At 37.7% G+C, this 22,044-nt stretch overlaps 1 protein-coding gene and 1 long non-coding RNA gene across 2 annotated transcripts in view; one reads left to right on the forward strand and one right to left on the reverse strand.

Annotated features, from left to right (window-relative positions):
• Positions 1 to 22,044, forward strand: part of LOC138402649 (uncharacterized) — a 305,836-nt gene that overhangs the window by 90,642 nt on the left and 193,150 nt on the right. The window lies entirely within an intron of this gene.
• LOC117984361 (zwei Ig domain protein zig-8-like) lies at positions 1,958 to 21,177 on the reverse strand. Its single transcript, XM_034970987.2, has 6 exons — positions 21,081 to 21,177; positions 16,174 to 16,382; positions 14,349 to 14,559; positions 10,510 to 10,637; positions 6,683 to 6,851; positions 1,958 to 5,192 (listed from the first exon to the last, which is right to left on the reverse strand). Exons 1-6 carry the CDS (start codon positions 21,139 to 21,141, stop codon positions 5,080 to 5,082), a joined length of 891 nt encoding a protein of 296 aa, XP_034826878.1. The 5' UTR covers positions 21,142 to 21,177; the 3' UTR covers positions 1,958 to 5,079.

The raw sequence follows: 22,044 nt of genomic DNA on the forward strand, positions 1-22,044 counted from the left end.
CGTATTTGCGGTTACCGGTCTAAACGCCGGCATTAATTACCTTAAGCATTAGCTTAATGTAGCTACCTCCTATTAATAATTATTATAACAGCGGCTCCAATATCGGCACTAATACTTTAATCAATAGTTTTAGAAGTTATTTCCTTTTAAAAAGCTTTAGCTTTTTGAAGTAGATTAAAAGTAACTTTTTTGATATAGGTACCTACTAAGTAAAAGGATTGAAATTAACTCACGATAATACGACTAACAATAAGGCCACCTTTACACCCTTCTGTATAGTTGCTTCCATATTATGTTTTTTATTATTATTCATAATAGACAAATTGCTTGACCACAATCACACTTGATGGAAAGTGATGATGCGGCCTAAGATGGGACGCCTTTACCTAGAAGATGCCTATTCACTCGTTTCAAAGATACCCGGGTTGTAATTATGCTGAGCTGTACACCCATTTGGGGTGGTGTCACAGATGAAAATGTTACATTTTGTACTTTGTTTTTATCTGTGACACCAACAACAAATAAATGCATTTTCTTTTTTTTCAATCTTTCTTTCTAATTAGAAAGACATATCGTGGCAGAGTATTCCAAACCTTAGCCATGCGTATGAGGAATGATGACGCAAAACGTGTAGAATTGTAGATGAAATGTCGACGACATAAGGATGGAAACTCGCCCAACTCGCTTGTTAAGTTTAAAACAAGCACAATGGGCTACTTGACTCATATCTAATTTCGTCCAATAAATCATTATTTATTATAGTATTTTGCTTAAGACAACGAAATATATCAATAACAATTATTAAAAACGCAGGATGGATATATAAATCCAATTTTAAAAAATACAGTTTTTATTTTTATTTGAAACGCAGAAAACGCTGTCAGCCATGATGTGACGTCATTAAATATGTAAACAAAGAAATGTCATCCCTATGTCACGCGGGGACTAACGTAGTATCCATATATATAAAATTTAGAGTCCTGACTAACTTATATATCAACGCACAGCCTAAACATTTAAACAGCTGGTCCTAGATACATGAAATTTGGTGGGTGTGTTCTTTGTAGGTAAAGAGAAGGTATCCACTAGGAAAGAATTTTTTGAAATTCCACCCCTGAGTGGGTTAAATGAAGGTTTGAAATTTATGAAGTCCACGCGGGCGAAGTCACGAGCATAAGCTAGTTTTTATATATTTCTAAAAACTCATAGTAAACGTAAAAAAATATCGTTTTCTCTTTATAAATTGAATAAGTTATTAAGTAAGACTTACAACAAAGTGATCTTTGCAAAAATAAATTTGGGTTGAAGTCGTTAGTCATATAGGATCCCTTTAAGCAAGTCTTCGCGTGTTACGTATATTTATTTCACTGGGCACTCTAATCCACAACTTTCCTGTGGTCTTTATCGATGCGTTTTTTACATTCTCGGATGATACAATAATGAAAATTACTATATTTTTCATGTAAACTAGTATAGAAGTCATGTTTATTAAACTTTGGGAGGTTATGCTGTTGTTTACAAATGCATGACGTCAGAGCACAGATAATCTATCGGCCAAACATGGCCGACAGTGTTTTCACCTGTCTAAGAAAAATATATTTTTAAATGAAAGTTTTACGGTTTTTAGGGCGCAAAAAAATATAGTGTTAATTTTTTTGATATAATAGCACAAATATTAACCATTTAAGACCAACTTTAAAAAAGTGTCAAGTAGCCTATTAGTGCTTGTTTTAAACTCAATCAAACAGTTAGCAGTAAGTAGTATCAAAAATCAATTTCCAAATTCGACGGAGTGATAACATGCGAAGAAAGTTTTTTGTTCAAATTGTATTCAAATGAATTAGTCAAATAAATAAAATATGAACTGAAGTTTCGAAACCACATTGCATTCGAATTGTCAAGTACCTACTTACATTGTGATTGGGTGGCTTGCTAGAGAAATAAATTAAATAACGAGTATTAAAAAAATGGTCTTTTATTTAAATCAACGTTAAGTCTTAAAAACAATATTTCTAAAGTATGCCTTAAATTGTACTACGTAATTATTAATAGGTACTATTTTAATATAATACAACAATGGAATTAAATTTAACATTAGAAATGTTCCAATGAATATTTTTAACGCTGGCCGCACATTGACTACTAGATCACTTGAGCGAATATAATATTTTAATAGTTTTACTTTTTATTGGTGCCACACAGAAGCGATCGCATCTTGTCTTGTACCCTTCGCATCCATAATAAAGACGCGAGTCTAATCGATTTTGTTGTTTTTGCAGCTAATTTTTTCGAAGGGAATCAAACAGTAGGTACAATATCGTTAGTGTAACTTTTTTTAGTTTATTGGCTAGCGCTTGGCTGCAATCAAACCAGGCAATTAGTGATGATGCAGCCTAAAGAAGAGCTCGTTTGCCTTGACTACGATAATGGCTTGAGCCACAGATTTATTTTGGCGTGAGTCTTAGACGAATTCGACCATCTAAAGGTTGAGCAACCGCTCAGATGGGATGCGATCGTTTACTTTTCAAAAATAAATTGTGCCATGGCTAACCGCTTCAGAAAACTGTCTGATATGCGTAAAGCGTCTATTTCTCAAGCGATAGTTGCTAATGTGCAGATAGCTTAGGATTAGATCGAAGAATCTTTTGACCACTGTTACCCTGGTACTTAGGATATAATGGATTATCCTAAACGACACTTGGCACAGATGCCTTTTATTAATTAATTATAATAATTTAATTCGATGTCTTACATCTTTAATTAACGAGACTTTAAAAACTTCACGGCATTTCAGTAACAAAATCAGTTGCACTTCTACGAAATATACTGTAAGGCTGGAGGCACATTGGCTGCTAGAGTCAGAGCGTAATCGCATCTAAAATAGAAGCTCAAGCTTCTTGGTAGCTGAAATTCTAAGGGCCAACTGCATCACTAGGTAACAATTATGGCGTTAACGAACCGTTAGTGAAGGAAATCGTTGATTTATCATCTGTTTTCACTAATAGATATTTGTCAAAAAGTTATGTTTAGGTGCACTAGTTCTAAAACCAATGATTATCTTTAAAAGGTTTGTTCTTTCCTAACAAGTCGCATATTGCAATTTATTTGCATAAAATATTAATGGTTTTTTTTTTTGGTAGGTAAAGCGATAACCCAATTGATAAACTAACTGGAATCATGTTTTAACGGTAGAAGTTAATGTTAAAGTTTGTTCGTGTCTGTCAAATTTTAACCAAAATAAGTCACGATAAATTCAATGGTTCGAATCAACCAGCCCTTAAATACTTGTCTGGATGTCAGACCTACCTTCTAGCATCTTGATAGAAGGCTGAGCTGCTACAATTTATGTGCTTAGCTGCTGAAAATAAACGAGCGCTCAGGTATTGCCTGATGCCTGACAGCGAGTGTGCACCCAGCCTTAGACCAATGTAACTATATAAATGGATCAAGTGACGTCATTTATCATAAGAAATAATATTATGCAAGACAATACGACGTTGCACGCTCGGATAATTTTTCAAACAGTAAAAGTTTAACGTTTAATTTTATTATATTACTTCTTCTTCCTACTAAAGCTAGGATTTGCAAAAATGATCTTATTATTTTTTGACGTCTTATTCTCGGAAATGCTAGATAGAACCAATTATGAAATATGAAACAAATTCTTACTTTCTATTTATAACTTTAATTGGATAAGGACGATATTTAATTATCTGTCAGAGAAATATGCGACAATTCTTGAGCAGTCTCGGTTCGTTCTTACCCAAAGTAAGTCAAAATCGCACATTTCGCAACTGAGGCTCAAGCTATATTGGTGCAGACACAAGAAATGCGCAGCCAGCATATTTTCTAAAAAGTTTTTACATTTGAGAAAATAAGTATCGCTTCGCGTGCATTCATGTGTATGAAACAATGTTTAGTAACATATAAAATTCGTGGTCAGGGTCAGTAATGCTTTGTGTTAATAAAATAATGCATCTAGTTACATTGGCCGTCTAGAAATACACTACTATAACTTTACCTCGATTTTATTTACAACACGTAGTTTCATAAATAAACTCTCAACCGTAAACAAACATATTTATAAGTTTTATAGTAATTACTTTGTAAATATTTACATTACTTTTTAAAATCTTACCAAATAACGTATTCGTATATCGTAGTCAATTCTTTTACAGAGTTTACAAACCACATACAAAATAATAAAGCGTCTATAACACGCAAACTTCTATTATTTCTAAATATGATGATCAACTTAAAAATAATTTACTCGTAAGGTTATTGCCAGCTTAGTGTCACTAAGGCCAAAGGCGTATTGGTCTTTAACATAAAAGTGTTAAACTTTCTACTAAAATAATGTACGTATTATTTGTATGGACCTAATTATTTATTCATTTTGCATTTTGATAAACAGTTTGTATTTTACGTAGTAAACAATGAATATGAATTCTGGAATATTTTAAAAAAGACGCGTTACTTTTCGCTTCAATTCTGTCCCAATGTGCCTTTAGTCTAAGTGTTTTGTAAACTAGCGACTGCGTGAAATATTTCTATTTATTGAAATATTTTTTAATTATATTAATTATATTGATATATTATTGAAAATAAATGTTCATGTTATTCTCGAAAGCTGCTTTTTAAATAAAATAACGGCATGTACGCGTACCACCATCGCACATCTAATTTGAAGGCAGCTTAAGTGGTTAAATGGGATTAATTTGCTAATACAAAACATTTTTCGGACACAAAGTTGTTTGCAAATCGTACTGTGGCCTTCTGCTATCTATAATAATAGAAAAGAAACTGATTGACTGTTAGAAATTTTGGATGTAGGTTATCTTTAAAAACTTATCTAGATGCCCACTAAGAAAGAATTTTCAGAACTTTCACAGAGTGGAGAGCCAATTGAACTGTCCAAAAAAATAGGAAATTCATTCCACCAAGATATACAATATTTTAAGTAAAACCTGCATCCTTGTATCCATTTCAAACTTAATTATTATAAAATATATTTTACAAAGAGAGATCACTTGATGTAATCATAATATGCCTTCGATACTAAATTATGTTACTTTTTTTTTATATCACAAAAATGGCTACATATAATATAACGCTGGCAACACATAACACTGAAGGTAATGTTAGGCTTCTTGCACAATGTGCGTTGCCCTGCATGGCAGCTGGAGTTTCTCCTGTGGACAAAGAATGAGGTTGGTAAGTATTTATATTACAATGTGCGACACGAATATTGAAAAGTTGTGAATTACTGGGCAAAACTTGCGCAATAATTCACAACAAGCGGTTAGAGTGCGGTTGACTTTGTAGAAAATTCGCCTCGCTTACTTTACCAGATGTCGAACACCAGAATACGTAGTCAAGAATCCAGCCGACTTTGTGTCATACACAACCTTCAGGCATTCCATAAGGGTTGAATATGACACGTCGTTTGAATCATCCTCTAAAGAAGCCCCTATCTGACTATGAATTCCAGAGTCAGTCTCAGACTCAAACCCACGAGTAAATTCTCAAAGCAAAATAATCGTCAAAGATCTTGCTGCTCGAAGGAAGTGTATTGTGACGCAACCCACGCCACGTCACAAGCTTTTTTACAACGCGACGCGGTAATGAGTTTCGTTCCTAAAGCTGTGCACTGGGCACAGAAATTACATTAGTGGCACGACGCATGCCGTACCCGTATGGTTGCATACTTTCATTACATTAGTGCCCAGACTGTGTAGGCACGGACCGGAAGCGGCATGGTCTAGCATGAATTACTTCATGTATTTAGTTATCTTTATTATTCACATTCTATTCATTAAAACTTATTTAAGACCAACGCAAGTAGGTACAATTATTATTTATTCGTATGTACACCAAATAATATTTCAGGCATATTTATTCAAGTTTCTATTTCAACACAATATTATGAAGTCATTAATTTTATTTTTATCAATGACCTATTTATTCAATATAGTAGTTTAGGAAAATTCTACTTACGATTCAGTTGATAAATTTATTCGAATTAAAATAGCAATAAAGATAGTGTAACAACCTCGCCGCAAAGTGAACAAAGCTTTCAAAAGGAAAACCACATAAAAGCTAATAATAAACCACTTTTGAACAAATAAAAATGTGAGCTAACGTATAAATGAAAATAATGTGAAACAAAGTTTCATTTAGGTGTAATAACAGGCTGTGTCGAAATTAATTTCACTTTTATGAAATTCAGTCACGCATTTTTAATTCAGTACACTTTATTTTACAGAGTTAGACTTTCAAAGGGATTTAATCACGTAGGTCCACTTATTTACATAAAAATTAGTACTCGTACGTTATAATTAAAATAAAGCAAGCAAAATATTCCAATTAGTGTCAACTTTTTTATGTAAAATTACGCACGTGACTTTTATTTGAAAGATACAATAGGTATAGAAGATAGCGGAGAGTTCTAATACTTGTGCTGTGTTAGAAGACCAGATTAGTCAGTCGTCCCTTAATTCAGCTTATCTTCTCGACTTTCCAATGCCACTCGGCCTAATAGACTCGCTTCATTCGGGACCGGCCTCGTTCGCAAGCTTTTGTCGTTTTACAAAAACAGTCTTGCACGAGAAGTGGTACTGCTACTGTGGATCCCCTTCTCGGTGACCAGTGAAATTATAAGTAAATCGTGAGCTTATCTTACCAGTGAGCACGTGTACGCGCGCCGTCGCTGATTGCGCGTTATCAGGCACGCACTGATACGCGCCCGCGTCTGACGTGCGCGCCGCTTGCACGAGGAGCCTACTGCTACTGTGGATCCCCTTCTCGGTGACCAGTGAAATGCCACCGCGTGTTGAGTCGAAGTTTATCGTCTAAGGACAAAAAAATCTATCGTTAGATAGAGATCGGGGTATAAATAATACCTGTATAAGTATTATCACTTTTATCGGTACTAATAATGGTATCTAAATAACGTTTATGGATAGTTATTTTTATCGTTAAAATATCGGTACCTATGTAGTAGGTATGCAACGGGTCGAGATAGCCATCGGGGAGGGAAACTCGATGGGGAACTCCCCGCACCGCCCCCGCGCTAACCCAGTGCGGGCGAGCGCTAATGACTCGCCTCATATTCCGATTGCCATCTCGACCTGTCACGGACTATACTTTGGTGCCTAACGCTATGAAAAAAATATTGGTGATTTGATCCCTGAACAAAGTACAAAATAGGGTGATGGCAGCATATGTTTACAGATACCATTATCAGTACGAGCGTGTATCCGGTAAACCGTGAATACAACACGTGTCGAAATAATACGATAAGTTGTATAGTAACGAAGTTGGCTCCATGTAAACTTCGTGTGCTGTCAAGCATTATCACAGAGACGGAGTTACGAACCGCCCTACATATTCATGATTTTGAATTTTGACTTTTGCATACAATGCTACACGGATGGTTTAAACTTTAGCAATATCTTCGGTGTAATTTAACGTTGAAGGAAAACATCGTGAGGAAACCTGAATGCCCGAGAGCTAGTGTCATCCGTAGTGTTCTCAAAGATGTATGAAGGTTGCCAATCCGCACTTAGCCAGCGTGGGAGACTATGGCACTTCTCATTGTGGGGTCGACGACGATGACTTGAGAATTGAGATGTCAAAGTCAAAGATGTTAAACAAGTTAGACATACCTACTTACTACATTGTAAAAATAATGCCTCAGAGATCAAACTGTTTTTACGTGAATATTGTTAATGAGCTGGAGAGTAACATAGACTAGTTTTTATCCAAGAAAGATCATATAGAATTTTCACGTTATTTTTAAACTTAAATCGTTATTTTAAAAAAATCTAAAAATTACTTTGTTACAGATTGTGCAAGAACAACTTGCGCTTTTTCCGGATTATTGTATAAAATATTTGCAAGAAACTATCGACTAGCTTTTGTTCTAACAAGTTTTGGCGTATCGGTGAAAATAGAATATCTAATGGCGGTCCAATAGCCGTGGGGTTATTGTGAAAGCATCGAAATTACAGGCCATTGTGACTCGTAGAAACACAATTGTGTACAGCATGCTCGACTTCCGGCTTTAAATGTACGTAGGTACCTAATGATCGTATTTTGAGTCGATAAGAGAACATGCTGACAAATAAACTTCTAATGTACTTCTGCAGTTACAGGAATACAGAGTTTGGGAACCCGAACCCGAGGCATATTACGCTTACGGGCGCCCGCGGCAATATAAGCACCTCGCCTAACCCCCACATTAATCTCCCTGGCCCAGGGGGAATTTGTATTTTTTAAATTGTCTCTGGTCTGGTCTGGTGGGAGGCTTCGACCGTGGCTAGTTACCAAGCATTTAGCGTGTAGAAACCGATCAGAGATCAATGAAACTGCCATACCCCTTCCAAGCTCGCCCGCTTCCATCTTAGACTGCATCATCACTTACCATCAGGTGAGATCGCAGTCAAGGTTGCATCAAAATTTAAAAAAAAAAGTTAAGATGCTCACATCAAAAATAATAACAGTTCCTGAACATCTATAGGAGTACTGTACCCTGCATCATCAGGGTTGAGGACTTGGAGTTCAATCATAAAGTCGTCGCTTGGTACCTACAATATCACTTCATCACCAATAGTTCCTGAATCTCCGACTCACAGCAGTATGACAAAAGTTGCAAGTTAAAAAAAACCAGCCAAGTGCGAGTCAGGCTCGCGTAACGAGTGTTTCGTACTCAATCGTATTTTTCAACATTTTGCACGATAATTCAAAAACTATGATGCTTAAAAATAAATAAAAATCTGTTTTAGAATATACAGGTGAATACCTTTCTTATGATACCCCACTTGATATAGTTATCTTACTTCAAAATTAAAAACACTCATTATTAGTTCATGACCACAATTAAACTTTTTGTGCGATGTAAACAAATTTACGGTTTTCAGATTTTTCCCCGAATGTCAGCGATAAGACCTACCTACCTGCCAAATTTCATGATTCTAGGTCAACGGGAAGTACCCTGTAGGTTTCTTGACAGACCGACAGACAGACAGACAACAAAGTGATCCAAGGACCACAGGACAAGGTGATAAGGGTTCCGTTTTTCCTTTTGAGGTACGGAACCCTATAAAAACTCCTGAAATATAACAATCTCGTATGATTATGGTAATGCATTTGCATATTATGATCTTGGACTTTTAGACTGGCTACGCTCCACATAGTTTGCACAATAAACCATTATTTGGATGGTAATATGAGATGGAAGGCCCATTCTTATATTTTTCCTTCATATCTTAAAAATATCACAAAATAAATACAAAAATCCGCGGGACGGCATACCATTCCATTTATTTAATTGAGATTTTTATTTTTACATAGTATAGGGCATGATTAAATATCTCGCATCTCGATATGTTTGTACTTAGCGTATTTTCTCCAAAATAGACGTAATTAGGTAAAGTACGCGACAGCGACAGGTCGAGATAGCAATCGGGGTGGGGACGCAGACGCCCCGCACATGCGGGCGTGTGCGGGGGAGTGCGGGAGTCCCCCCGCCTCATACCCCGATTGTAATGTCGACCTGTACCTGTCTCGTAGGATACCTTTATCACACGAGTAGTGGGTATATCTACGCATGTGCCTATATGAACCTACCTACAGGGTGTAACCAGAACGCTAGCAAAAACTTTGCATTATTGTTATACTACCTAAACACAATCCAATACCAATAACCATTTGCCTCATTTTGTAGTTTTAGTGATTTAGTATTTTTCAAACTCGCAATATATAGCGTGCAAAACTCGGGTCAATACCACGTCTACGACGCGGGGCATTGATTCCGAGTGACCTAGTTATGCAACGTTCGTTGACCTCTAGCGTCAGTCAGGTGTTTTATTTGCAATATATCGCAAACTTTTACAAAATGTAGGATTTTTTTATAAATTTTTTCGCGTTTTTTTTTTGTATCAAAATCATTAATCAGATTATTTCATCTGTAGTATCACCTGTTTTCGTTTTTGCTAGCGTTCTGGTTACACCCTGTATGTTGTGATGCGCCCTTGACCAGATTTTTTATTGGTGTTTAAATAATCCATACTGATATTATAAATGCGAAAGTGTGTCTGTCTGTCTGTCTGTCTGCTAGCTTTTCACGGCCCAACCGTTCAACCGATTTTGATGAAATTTGGTACAGAGTTAGCTTATATCCCGGGGAAGGACATAGGCTACTTTTTATCCCGGAAAATCAAAGAGTTCCCACGGGATTTTTAAAAACACCTAATTCCACGCGGACGAAGCGGATCATAGAGCAAAAAATTTTGTTCTGCTTTTCTACATAGGTATAAATATTGCTATACCAGAAAGGTTGTCGAAAATAATCTCTCTTTCGTAACTGCGACCTACATAATGCACTCTACTTTTTATCCCGGAAAATTATAGAGTTTCCACGGGATTTGTAAAAAACCTATTTCCACGCGTACAAAGTCGCGGGCATCAGCTAGTATATAATACCTGATCATGATAAAATTAGCATACCTTTCCTCTATGCGTCCAATTAATTGAACTGGGCGGCTCTGGTGTGTGCCTCACTATACACGTCAGGTTTATTGTCGACCCGGCGTAGATAAATAGATCCGGACCACCCATTATTTCAGTTTCTGGTTCTGTTGGAAAAAAAAATACTGTAAGATTTTTTTAAAGAATATTAGCCATGTTAAATGACTAATAAGTATTCCCCCTTTCCCCTCCAACTAAGCGTCAAGCTTGTGCTAGGAATAGGTACGACAATAGTGCAACGGGCGGGGTTTGAACCGCTGACCTTTCGGTTTTCAGTACACTCCTTTAACTGTTGATCTATTGAGCGACCTTGGCGGCAGTCCCGTTACCAAATGATAAAGAGAAGACTGATAATGTGATTACGAGGTTAAGTTACTTTTTATTACATTAAAAAACATAAGAAATAAATTGATTTTGTTTTATTAACCAACTATTAAGTACATCAATTTTTTTTTAATACCTATTCGCAAAACACTCGCATTAATTTCGCGGAATACAAATGCGAATATGCGAATATCCGCGAATGCGAATGTCTATATTCGCATCACAGTTATACTTAGTACTTAGTAATTATGTAGGTACGAAAGCCGGAGGCGAGGATTGAAGCAGCCTTTGGCAAACAGAGCACAGTACAAAAGACACCTTTTTATGATGCAGGGGGCATGATGCGTATGAACACAACACGCAAAAATATACACAAAAGTTCTATTATACAGACAAACCTGCAAAATACAGCGGGCATAGTAATATCTACGGATATTTAAATATCGACCTTACCGCTGTAAACACAAAGGAACCTCTTGTTTGTGCCTATCCTACTTATTAAAACACGGAATCTTGCGCTTCGTAGTGTGCGTATTCCATCAGGTTAGGGTGACGTCGTTAGCGAGACAATACAGGCGTCTGCGCAGTAGTAGTATACTACATAATTTACTCGTCGGACTATGACGTCATCAGAAAAATATGCAGTGACGAAACGACTGAACGAGCTCAAGAATGTGACACTTGGTTGACTTGACCATGAGACTGATTATAATATTATCATTATCAGTGTCCCATTGCTACAGACGATGTTACATCTTACAACCATCCACATAAGGATTAAAATTGTTTACAAGCCGATGTGACTGTAAATTAGTGTTTTAATTCTTATGACCATGACTTTAAGGGTCAAAATTGTATACTTTTTGGCAATGTCAGGGTAGGTATTTATATTACGGGACAGGTCGAGATGGCAATCGGGGAGGGAACGCCCCGCAGACCCTCACAGCCCACGCGCTAACCCGGTGCGGGCCAGTACGGGTGTGCGGTGCGGGGCGTTACCCCGCCTCATATCTGATTGCCATCTCGACCTGTAGCGGACTACACAAAAAACCTACGCTAATATTAATTAAAAAAATCGGTCAAGTGCGAGTCGGACTGACACAAGAAATAAACTTTATTATGTACCTACCTATTTGTCGAAATACACGTCAATCTCTGCAACTTTTAACCTAATACGGTTCTCGAGATACAGTAGGTACGGGCAGGGCTGTACCTACAGACGGACGGACAGTAGAGGTTTAGTAATAGGATCCCGTTCGCGCCCTACGGGTACGGAACCCTAAAAAAGTTAAGTTTTTTTAAATAGATAGTGAGCAAACGAGCAGGCGGGTCCCGGTCACTGGATGTTAAGTGATTACCGCCGCCCATGAACAAAAAAATCAAAGTTAGCAAAAGGGAGTCAAATTTTCTACAACAGTGGGGGCGAGGAACAAGTTTCCTGCAATGACATAGTGCCGCTGTGGGCCAACTACTACGCCTACACTAGGCGTTACACAAGAGCCACTTGGGGCCTGACAAGAGCCGCTTGGGGCCTTCAATGATCACCAATACGTGGTGCCGACAATGTATAGCTAGAGACCGTCTCTAGTCTAATACAACTGAATAATCGCGTGCAGCAACCGCAAACTGCGCGATACCAAATACGGAGATTAGCGCAGCCCTCCGTCAACACTGCCATACTGTGTAGAAACGGACTCCCCAAACACTTGAGCAAACCAAGCGTATATATATCACAAACGCGTAAAAACTTCCATAGCGCGAGTTAGGACATTTGCTAATAAAAATGTTATTTATTAATTTTTTTTACAATCAATTTTTTTTATCGTTTATAGAATTGTAATAGTAAATTGAATTCGTTTTAAAAAAAAATATAAAAAGGGTTATTTAACTACTTTTTTAGTAATTTTATAAAAAAATTGTTGAACCTAGTGACGATTATGTAATGAATATATACCTACATAAGTACATACATAGGTATTAATATTATGACGTGTCCACCAAATTGAATTTTATTAATTTTCATTTTTAATATTATTTATTTAAATAAGTAGATATCTACTAATAAACTAATCTTTTTATAATAGGAGTAGTTTTTTTTGGGCGAGTTTTTTTAAAATATTTTACTTAGGTAAGATGTTTTTGGTTCTACTAGTCTAAAAAAAATACGTGTGGTGTATCAGTTGCGCCAGCGCATAATATCAATCGGTTACATTGATTAAGTAATTTTGATACAAGCCAGTACCTGGATGGGTGGTATGAACCGACTTTAGTGCGACATTACATCTAGGATCTGAGGTTTTCAAAATAACGAAGGCATTTTTAGGGTTCCGACTAAATAATCCGCTGTCCGTCGGTCCGTCCGTCTGTCTGTCAGTGGGCTGTATCTCGTGAACCGTAATAGGAAGAGAGCTGAAATTTTCACAAAATGTACATACTTTGTGAAAAATTCTATTGCCGCTATAACAACAAATAAACGATAGATTAAATTATTGGATAAACATTTCAAAATAGCCGATATGAAAACTGAAAAAAAAGTGTTACGATGCTACGGAATCCTTCGTTTGCGAGTTCGACTCGCACTTGACCAATTTTTCACTAAAAATCATTCTACTAGATCATACATAATATACATATTATTACTTCATACGTGTGTATTGCGCCTAAGAGTGTACTATAGACATTTTCTATTGGGATAAGTAGCCAATATTTGCTATGAGATTAGTTCTTTGACATCGCTCGAAGGTAAATAAAGGATGTTTTGGGATGACATGAAAACAAATAATGCCATATCCTTCTGAGTGCTCAGTATGGGATTTTACGTTTCACCAACTTTCATAAAATTCGAGTCGAAACAGAATAACGTCACAATGAAATAAATGAACCTAATGTAACCTAACTTAAGTAAACAAAATTCAGTGTACCCGATTTAAATTTCGACAGGTTTCCGCTTGGGGCGCTGGCTGTAGTTGAATGGACCAACTTGAACTTTAAAACAAAGTTGCTAAAGTTCGATTTTATGTAAATAAACGCTGAATTACTAAAATAAATTCTTCATGGGCTTTTAGGGAAAAACGGAACCCTTATAGAATAACTTTGTTGTTTGTCTGTCAAGAAACCTATAGGGATACTTCCCGTTGACCTAAAATCATGAAATTTGGCATGTAGGTAGGTGTTATAGCACACGTAAGGGGAAAAATTCAAACCGTGAATTTGTGGTTACATAAAAAAAATTTAAATGTGTTCAAGAACAATAATTAGTTGGTCGAGATGGCAATCGGGGAGGGGACGCCCCGCACAACTGCAGGTCACCCACACTATCCCGCACCTGGTTACTCATACCCCGATTGCCATCTCGACCTGTCGCGTGCTATAGATACCTTTGGAAATAAGAGAACTTGTAAATTAAAAAAATATACCTACCTAATGGGCATGCTCAACTGTTTGCCCGGTGTCTGAGGAGCAGAAGAGCATCCATCATGAGTTACATGACTTACCCACTATATTAAGATACACCGCGTGCCCTATAGGCGGTGTGGTTGAGATCTGGCACTCGTACTGCCCAGAGTCGCGCTTCTGTGGACTTCGGATCCTCAGCGCCCACTCTTCGGAGCGAGGCTTGTGCTGCGCTTCGAAGCGCTGGTCTGACGTGTACGTGTACCGGCCCACTGTCAGTAGGTGGATGTCGCGGTGTCGCACCCATGAGACCTGAACAAAAAGTATGGAGACTGAAGGCTTTCTTCTACGCTGATGTCAGGCACGTAGGTACGTCGGTTGCGTGTGCTACGTAAGTAATAATTAAGCAGGTAAGTATTTTTTAGGGTTCCGTACCTCAAAAGGAAAAAAGGATATAGGATCACTTCGTTGTCTGTCTGTCTGTTTGTTTGTCGAAATCGTAATAAACAACAATTCAAAATTATAGATTTATTCAAAGTCTAAGCACATTCAATTAAAATACATCCATAGTAATATTATAAATGTGAAAGTGTTTGTCTGTCTGTCTGCTAGGTTTTCACAGCCTAACTTAGCTTACCAATTAAACTAACGCCGCAAGTATTCCCGTGGGCCACACAAAGGCGCACAGCGCAGACAGCGGGATATCATGCAAAGCCGTGAAGCGTCTACCTACTCGTATGTAAAGCCTATTTAATGTTTCACTTCACAACAAAGGGCTCTCCCGGTGCTTGCTATCTGGAGATTGTGATTGGAATCCGAGATGTTTGAGCTATGTGTTTCACGGTATATACCTACTAAACTTGAAAGGTATCAAATACCTAATTCTAATTAAGTAGGTAAGTATTTAAAACTTTTCGGTGCTTTTGAAATCGACTCACTTTTATCAAAAAAAATTTAATTTAATAAGATTTTTAAATTTTTTTACCAGTTTGCCTTTTTGTGTGAAATGGCTGAACTGATTTTGACGGAACTGTTATGGACAAGTAAAGAACTATGCAAGGGGTGATGATACTTTTATACCGAGAAAGCAAAGAACTACAACGGAATTATTAAAAACATAATTCCAAGCCGACAAAATTGGTACCAAATAAAATACGAAAAATGTTTCTACATCTCGGATTTTCTGTATCTAATATATTTACGTTCATATAGCTTATGTAATAAAATAATATATTGTAGGTTTGCTGCATACGAAATGGGAAAGAGAGCACAGCTGCCAAATTTCGACTGAAAATGCATAATAGAATATCGTACGGGAATATTCGGCATTTCCATATCCTTTGAAACATTTATTAAGTACTAGATGATGCCCGCGGCTTTCCCCGCGTGGATTTAGGTTTTTAAAAATCTCGTGGGAACTCTTTTTCGGGATAAAAGTAGCCTATGTCCTATCCCGGGATGAAAGCTATCGCTGTACCAAATTTACTCAAAATCGGTAGAACGGATGACAGACAGACAGACAGATACACTTTCGATTAGTATGGAAGTATGGATAATCGTAAAAATAATTTGAAAAATGTTATTTTTGCGAGGTTACCCGCAATGGGAAATAGCAGTCAGACAGACAGACAGACAGACCGACAGTCAGACAGACAGACAGATTGACAGACAGACAGACAGATACACTTTCGCAATTATAATATTAGTATGGACTTATGGATAAATAATCGTAAAAGAATTTGAAAATATCATTTTTGCGAGGATACCCGTAATGGGGAATATTGCTGCTATTTTAAATTGACGTTATTTCTCAGGTCAGAGTGGTGTATCGGCTAGATAATAATTTTCGTTCATTTCAGTCGGATCCGGAAGCGTATTCGAAGTCCAATTATGTATGAATCAAATAATTCCAGAAAATAAACTTACAGTTCGATTTTGTAGATTCTTCACTTTGCATAACAAAGTGACGGGGTGTCCAACTAAGCCGGTCACGTTGTCCGGCGTGCTAGGGTCGAAGTATGGCGCTCCGGGGGTTTGCGGCCAGTCTTCTAAGAACTCTGTGCGGAACCGGCGGGAGGACTCTGAGACCGTGCTTTGGTCCCGCGGCCGATTGCTACCGCTGTCTTGACGACATACTGCAACAAGCGAAAAGGTAATAAATAGAAGACTATTCAACACGGGAATCATGTCTTACGTCTCGGGCGCTGGGATAAATCCAAAGCGTAACGAGGAATGTCAGAGTAACTCCCGAGCGTAGCGAGGAGTGTTGCATTAGAAACCTGACGACGAAGCGAGACAGTAATAGTTAAAAATTTAAGTATAATAATTGGCTCACGTTTAGTCTGATGGTAGGCTTTGGCCGTGACTTACCCTGCCAGCAAAGATGCTGCCAAGCAATTAAGTGTTCCGGTACGATGCGTGGGGTACCTAAAGAACGCGACAGGTCGAGATAACAATCGGGGTGAGGACGCCCCGCACACCCGCACAGCACCCACGCTAACCCGGGACGGGATAGCGTGGGTGACGTGCGGGTGTTCAGGGCTTCCCTCCGCGCGCCTCATACCCCGATTGATATCTCAATCAGTCTCGTAGGTACTATAGGTACCCCTTGCGGAGTAGTCCGCTTCTATCTTACCCATCGCTTACCAACAGATGAGATCGTAATCAATGGCTAACTTGTACAAACTTATCTGAGTTGAAAAAAAAAATTAGGTATGTAATTTTTCTTATTACTAAAAATTCATTAATTAAATCAAGTAATTTAATTAATTAATTTAATGTGTGTTTACATTAGCAGCCTGGTCACAAACACGTACTATTAGAAACCTATCAAAACTTTGTCGCTCTCAAAGGAATAATAATAGGTAACCCTCGTCACAACTTCGTCCTGCTGGGCCGCTACTGTAGATTGAAGTATAATGAAAGCAACTTATTATTATAAATCAGAAAGTCACCCCTAAAGACCCCCCTCTAATGTTAATCAAGTTGACTTTTTTTTGGTAAATAACTATATTTACCAAAAAAAAGTCAACTTAACATTAACATTGGGTTAAAAAACCGGTCAGCTGCGAGTCTGTCTTACCCACGAAGGGTTCGACATCGTACGAGATATTATTAACAGCCGTACTGAGTCGCTTAATCGTTACTTAAGTTTAGTCAAAACGAGACTAAAGCATATATCTATCTATCGTTTCAACTCAATCTTAAGTAACGATTAGCGACTTTGAGTACGGCGGTAATAGTGTTATAACACTAAAAAAATATGACGTAAAACCAAAACCTTTCTCTTACTAAGACTGATCCCGTGCTCTATAAAGAGCCGGCTATGGGTTGATCATGATGATGACTGAAAGCCACAAATTCATGGGTTTCGAATATTTCCCTTTATGACGACCACCCTTGCACAGTGGTAAGCGCTGTGGTCTTATTGAGGTTCTGGGTTCGATTCCCGGCAGGGATTTGGAATTTTATAATTTCTAAATTTCTGGACTGGTCTGGTGGCTGGTGGGAGCGGTACGGAAAGTAACCCAATTTTACTTAAGTATTTCAAGACGATCTTGTTTATTATCTAAAAATAACGACCTACAACAACAAACCTAATCACTTCTTTAACAAAACCTACCACTCCCTAAAAAGGAGGATATTCATAAAATATTATTGTACTTAATAATGTTCCCCATTAAAATCGCAACCGAACAAAAGGATCCTCTTATTCTATTTTATAAGCTACATGGGTCCTGAATTAATAAGGCTTTACTACAAAATAATGTTCAAACAAAATAAACATTCATCCCTACAAATTTTCAGATAAAGTTAGACTGGACGTTAATTAATTAGTCTTTTAAATAAATGTTTTCATCCAAATGTTCAGATAATATTTACAAGCTTTACCCGCTATTTTACCCAAAATTTAAATGCATTTAAATTGCATGCATGGTACCTAGTTTATTAACACTTTATGATCAAACTAGCTTATGCCCGCGACTTCGTCGGCGTGGAGTACCCAAACAAATTTTAAACCTCTATTTTACACCATTAGGGTTGATCTTTAACAATGAGATTTTAACATGACTGCTAATTTCAAAAATATTAACTACAAATTTCGCGATTCTAACTTCAAAACTGACAGACTTTCATACAAATTTCAAACCCCTATTTTACCCCTTTAGGGATTGAGTTTTGAAACAACCTTTCTTAGCGGACGCCTACGTCATAATAGCTATCTGCATGCCGAATTTCAGCGCGATCCGTCCAGTAGTTTGAGCTGTGCGTTGATAGATCAGTCAGTCAGTCAGTCAGTCACCTTTTCCTTTATATATATAGATTAAGACACTTTTCAAAAAGGGTAAAATACCCTATTGTTAAAATCGAATTAATAGTTGCAGAGCTTATCGATTACTTGAACAAGCATATATTTCCTCTTTGCAATTAAGTTTATATCTGACCCAGCGGTTTGAGCTGTATTATGTCACACACAGTTTATCTTTTATGATATTATGCTTAGATACATAACGACCACCAGTAATAATTATCATTTTGGTACTATTAAATACCTACTTTAGGAATATATATCACAGAAATTTTTATGTCAAAATTCGATAATAACAAGTGGTTTGGGCTCGAATAAATTAATCATATTACAGTAAAGATGGAAAGAAACGATGTGGAAAATCTTGGAAAATAGACGATCCTCAGGGAGGCGTAAATCCGGAGATTGTCATCGGTTTGATTAAGCGTTAAATCTTCGTTAAATTTTATACCATAATTCCTGCGAGATGATTCTTTGCAGTGACGTGTGACGTCAAATGTGTGACGACGTCAAATGAATGGCAACAACACGTCAGCATTACCTCATCATCACGCATTCATCCAAGTCATCATGATTATCTCATCGCCGGTTCACCACAGAGTGTCTCCTCTCAGAGTGAAAAGGGTTTTGGCTAAAGTCTACCAGACTACCACGCTAGCCAAGTGCGGATTGGCAGACTTCACACATCTTTGAGAATATTATGGCATACAGCATAATGCTGAGCTGGGACCCTTTTTTGGGTTGTGCCATATATTATGATAGTTTGTTCCATTTGCTTGAAGCGCGTTGGGCTTATGCTCAGGTGGAAGAAGCGCCGGAATAACCATCTAATAGTTATAAGATGTGGATATGTGGCACAGTTTGGTAAATAAACGTCTTTTCTTTCTTTCAAAACTCTCAGGCATACATGTTTCCTGACCTCACGATGTTTCCCATCGCTGAACGAATATCGCTGAGCGAGTTTATTTTTGAAAGCTCGTCGCTCAGCGATAAAATTAATAAAGCGAGTACCATACGCCTTCCAAGCTTCCATCTTAGACTGCATCATCACTTACCACCAGGTGAGATCGGAGTCAAGGGTTTACTTGTATCCGAATAAAATAAAAATAAATTACGGTTCACGAGATACAGCCCATTGACAGACAGACGGTTGGATGGACTGCGGAAGCTTAGTACCCTAAAAAGTGCTGTAGATAGTAGTATTTTAAAATGTGCGAAGAAAACACGGTACATAGATGATATTCGGCGGGGCGTAAATCCCTGGATTGTCACAAGCTTGATTAAGTGTTAAATTTTAATTTATGATCCTCGGCGGAGACGGCGTGGAGTGACGGTTTACGACTTGCGCAATCTGAGGCAGGTCGCGAACGTAAACATTACACTTTTGTTATATTAAACGGAGGAAAAATTAAGTTATGGTTCCAACGCATTTCTTCTTCTTATATTTGAGGCTATGCAGGTTCTTATCCCTGTATCACTGCGACCGTCTCCGATCTATTGTGATCACCTCCACTTCACACTTCCTTGTCAAATCCTGAGGCTGCCAAATACATCAGCACTTTTTTGACTGGAATTGAAGTAATATCCTCAGTGTATATTATGATTTGTTTCCCTAGGTGGATGCTACGTTTGCGCATCAGAGCAAGGCAGTAGCACATACGAATACGATGCGCTGCGCGACGCGACGCGGCGTGATGTGAGGTATCCATATCCAGACTAATATTATAAATGCGAAAGTGTGTCTGTCTGCCTGCTACCTTTTCACCGCCCATCCGTTCAACAGATTTTGACGAAATTTGGTACAGAGATAGCTTGCATCCCGGGGCTACTTTTTATCCCGGAAAATTAAAGAATTCCCACGGATTTTTTTAAAACGTAAATACATGCAGATGAATTCGCGGGCATGAAATAGTAGTTTACTTATATGAGTTTGTATGGAGCAAAAATCACTTGAAGAACGCTACGCTGCGTGACGCGACATGACGCGGTAAATAGCTAGTAGCGCGGTAGCTTATATAGATTGCCTGCCGCATCGTATCGCGTCGCGTCGCGCAGTGCAAATGTGTTTGGACCTTTATTATACTCTATCCACGGTGAGAAGTTAGTATAGCGCTCTCTCTGTTACGTAATACCATAGTTAATGACAAAGTTGGTGACTCAAAATGTTTGTTCGTCCGTCCGTCTGTCAGTACCTCGTGAACCGTAATAGTTAGAGGGTTAAAATTTTCACAGAATGTGTACTTCCATTGCCGCTATAACTACAAGTAATAAAAATTTCAAAATGGCTGCCATGATAAAAGTGTTATTTATTTTAAAGTGTTTTGTCTATTTCGCTGTCATATGGAAGTCTATTAAACCCAATAAAGTAATCTCCGCGTACGAGTACGGGGCACGTTCACCGAAAATTTGCACATAAATCCTCATGTTCCTCTACGTACACAGGGGCGTTGCATAAAAGAGTACATAAGATACAAAATTGCTCGCGGCGGTTCTCGGAAACGAGGGTAAAGTGCGTATAACTCACCAATAATGCACGAGAGAAAATGGACCGTAAAGAGGCAGGCGGCTGTAGCACGCGCCATCATTCACAGCCCCTCGGGGAAAGGGTTCATCGTTCCTGAAACAAAGACCACGTTAATAACTCCTCAAAGACACCTTTTGGTCTTTTGTCTCTACTAAATAAACAAGACGCCGAATAGAGTGCATTATGTAGGTCGCAGTTACGAAAGAGAGATTATTTTCGACAACCTTTCTGGTATAAAGCAATATTTATACCTATGTAGAAAAGCAGAACAAAATTTTTTGCTCTATGATCCGCTTCGTCCACGTGGAATTAGGTTTTTTAAAAATCCCGTGGGAACTCTTTGATTTTCCGGGATAAAAAGTAGCCTATGACCTTCCCCGGGATGCAGGCTATCGCTGTACCAAATTTCGTCAAAATCGGTTGAACGGATGGGCCGTGAAAGGCTAGCAGACAGACAGACAGACAGACACACTTTCGCATTTATAATATTAGTATGGATGGGCAGTGATTTAACATTTAAATAGGTATATATGTATATTACTATACTAATAAATTATTACAATAATACAAAAGCATTTTTGTGTTTCATTCAGTTTTTCACGGCCTATCTGTTTAGTAACTACTTTGACCGAAATTTGGTACAGAGATAGTCAGCCAGGCTACTCTTTATCCCTGAAAAGCAAAGAGTTCCCACGAGATTTAAAAAAAACTAAGTCAAAGTGGATGAAGTCGCGGGCATCATCTAGTATAATATTTTAGTATGATGATATAAAAGCGTTCTAAGAAGAGTAAAATGTAAATATAGGATAAGGTATTTCCGTCTTTACTTGGACATCTTATTCCGACCCTTGTAACATATTACTGAAAATACTGAAAAAAAATTTACAAAAGCGTTTCATGATAAATATTTCGGTGTAATAAAATACGACAACATTTATAAAGACCGTAAAGTTGCTAGTGGAAC

Source organism: Maniola hyperantus, chromosome 8 (assembly GCF_902806685.2).
Source record: "Maniola hyperantus chromosome 8, iAphHyp1.2, whole genome shotgun sequence".
Taxonomy (NCBI): Eukaryota; Metazoa; Arthropoda; class Insecta; order Lepidoptera; family Nymphalidae; genus Maniola; species Maniola hyperantus.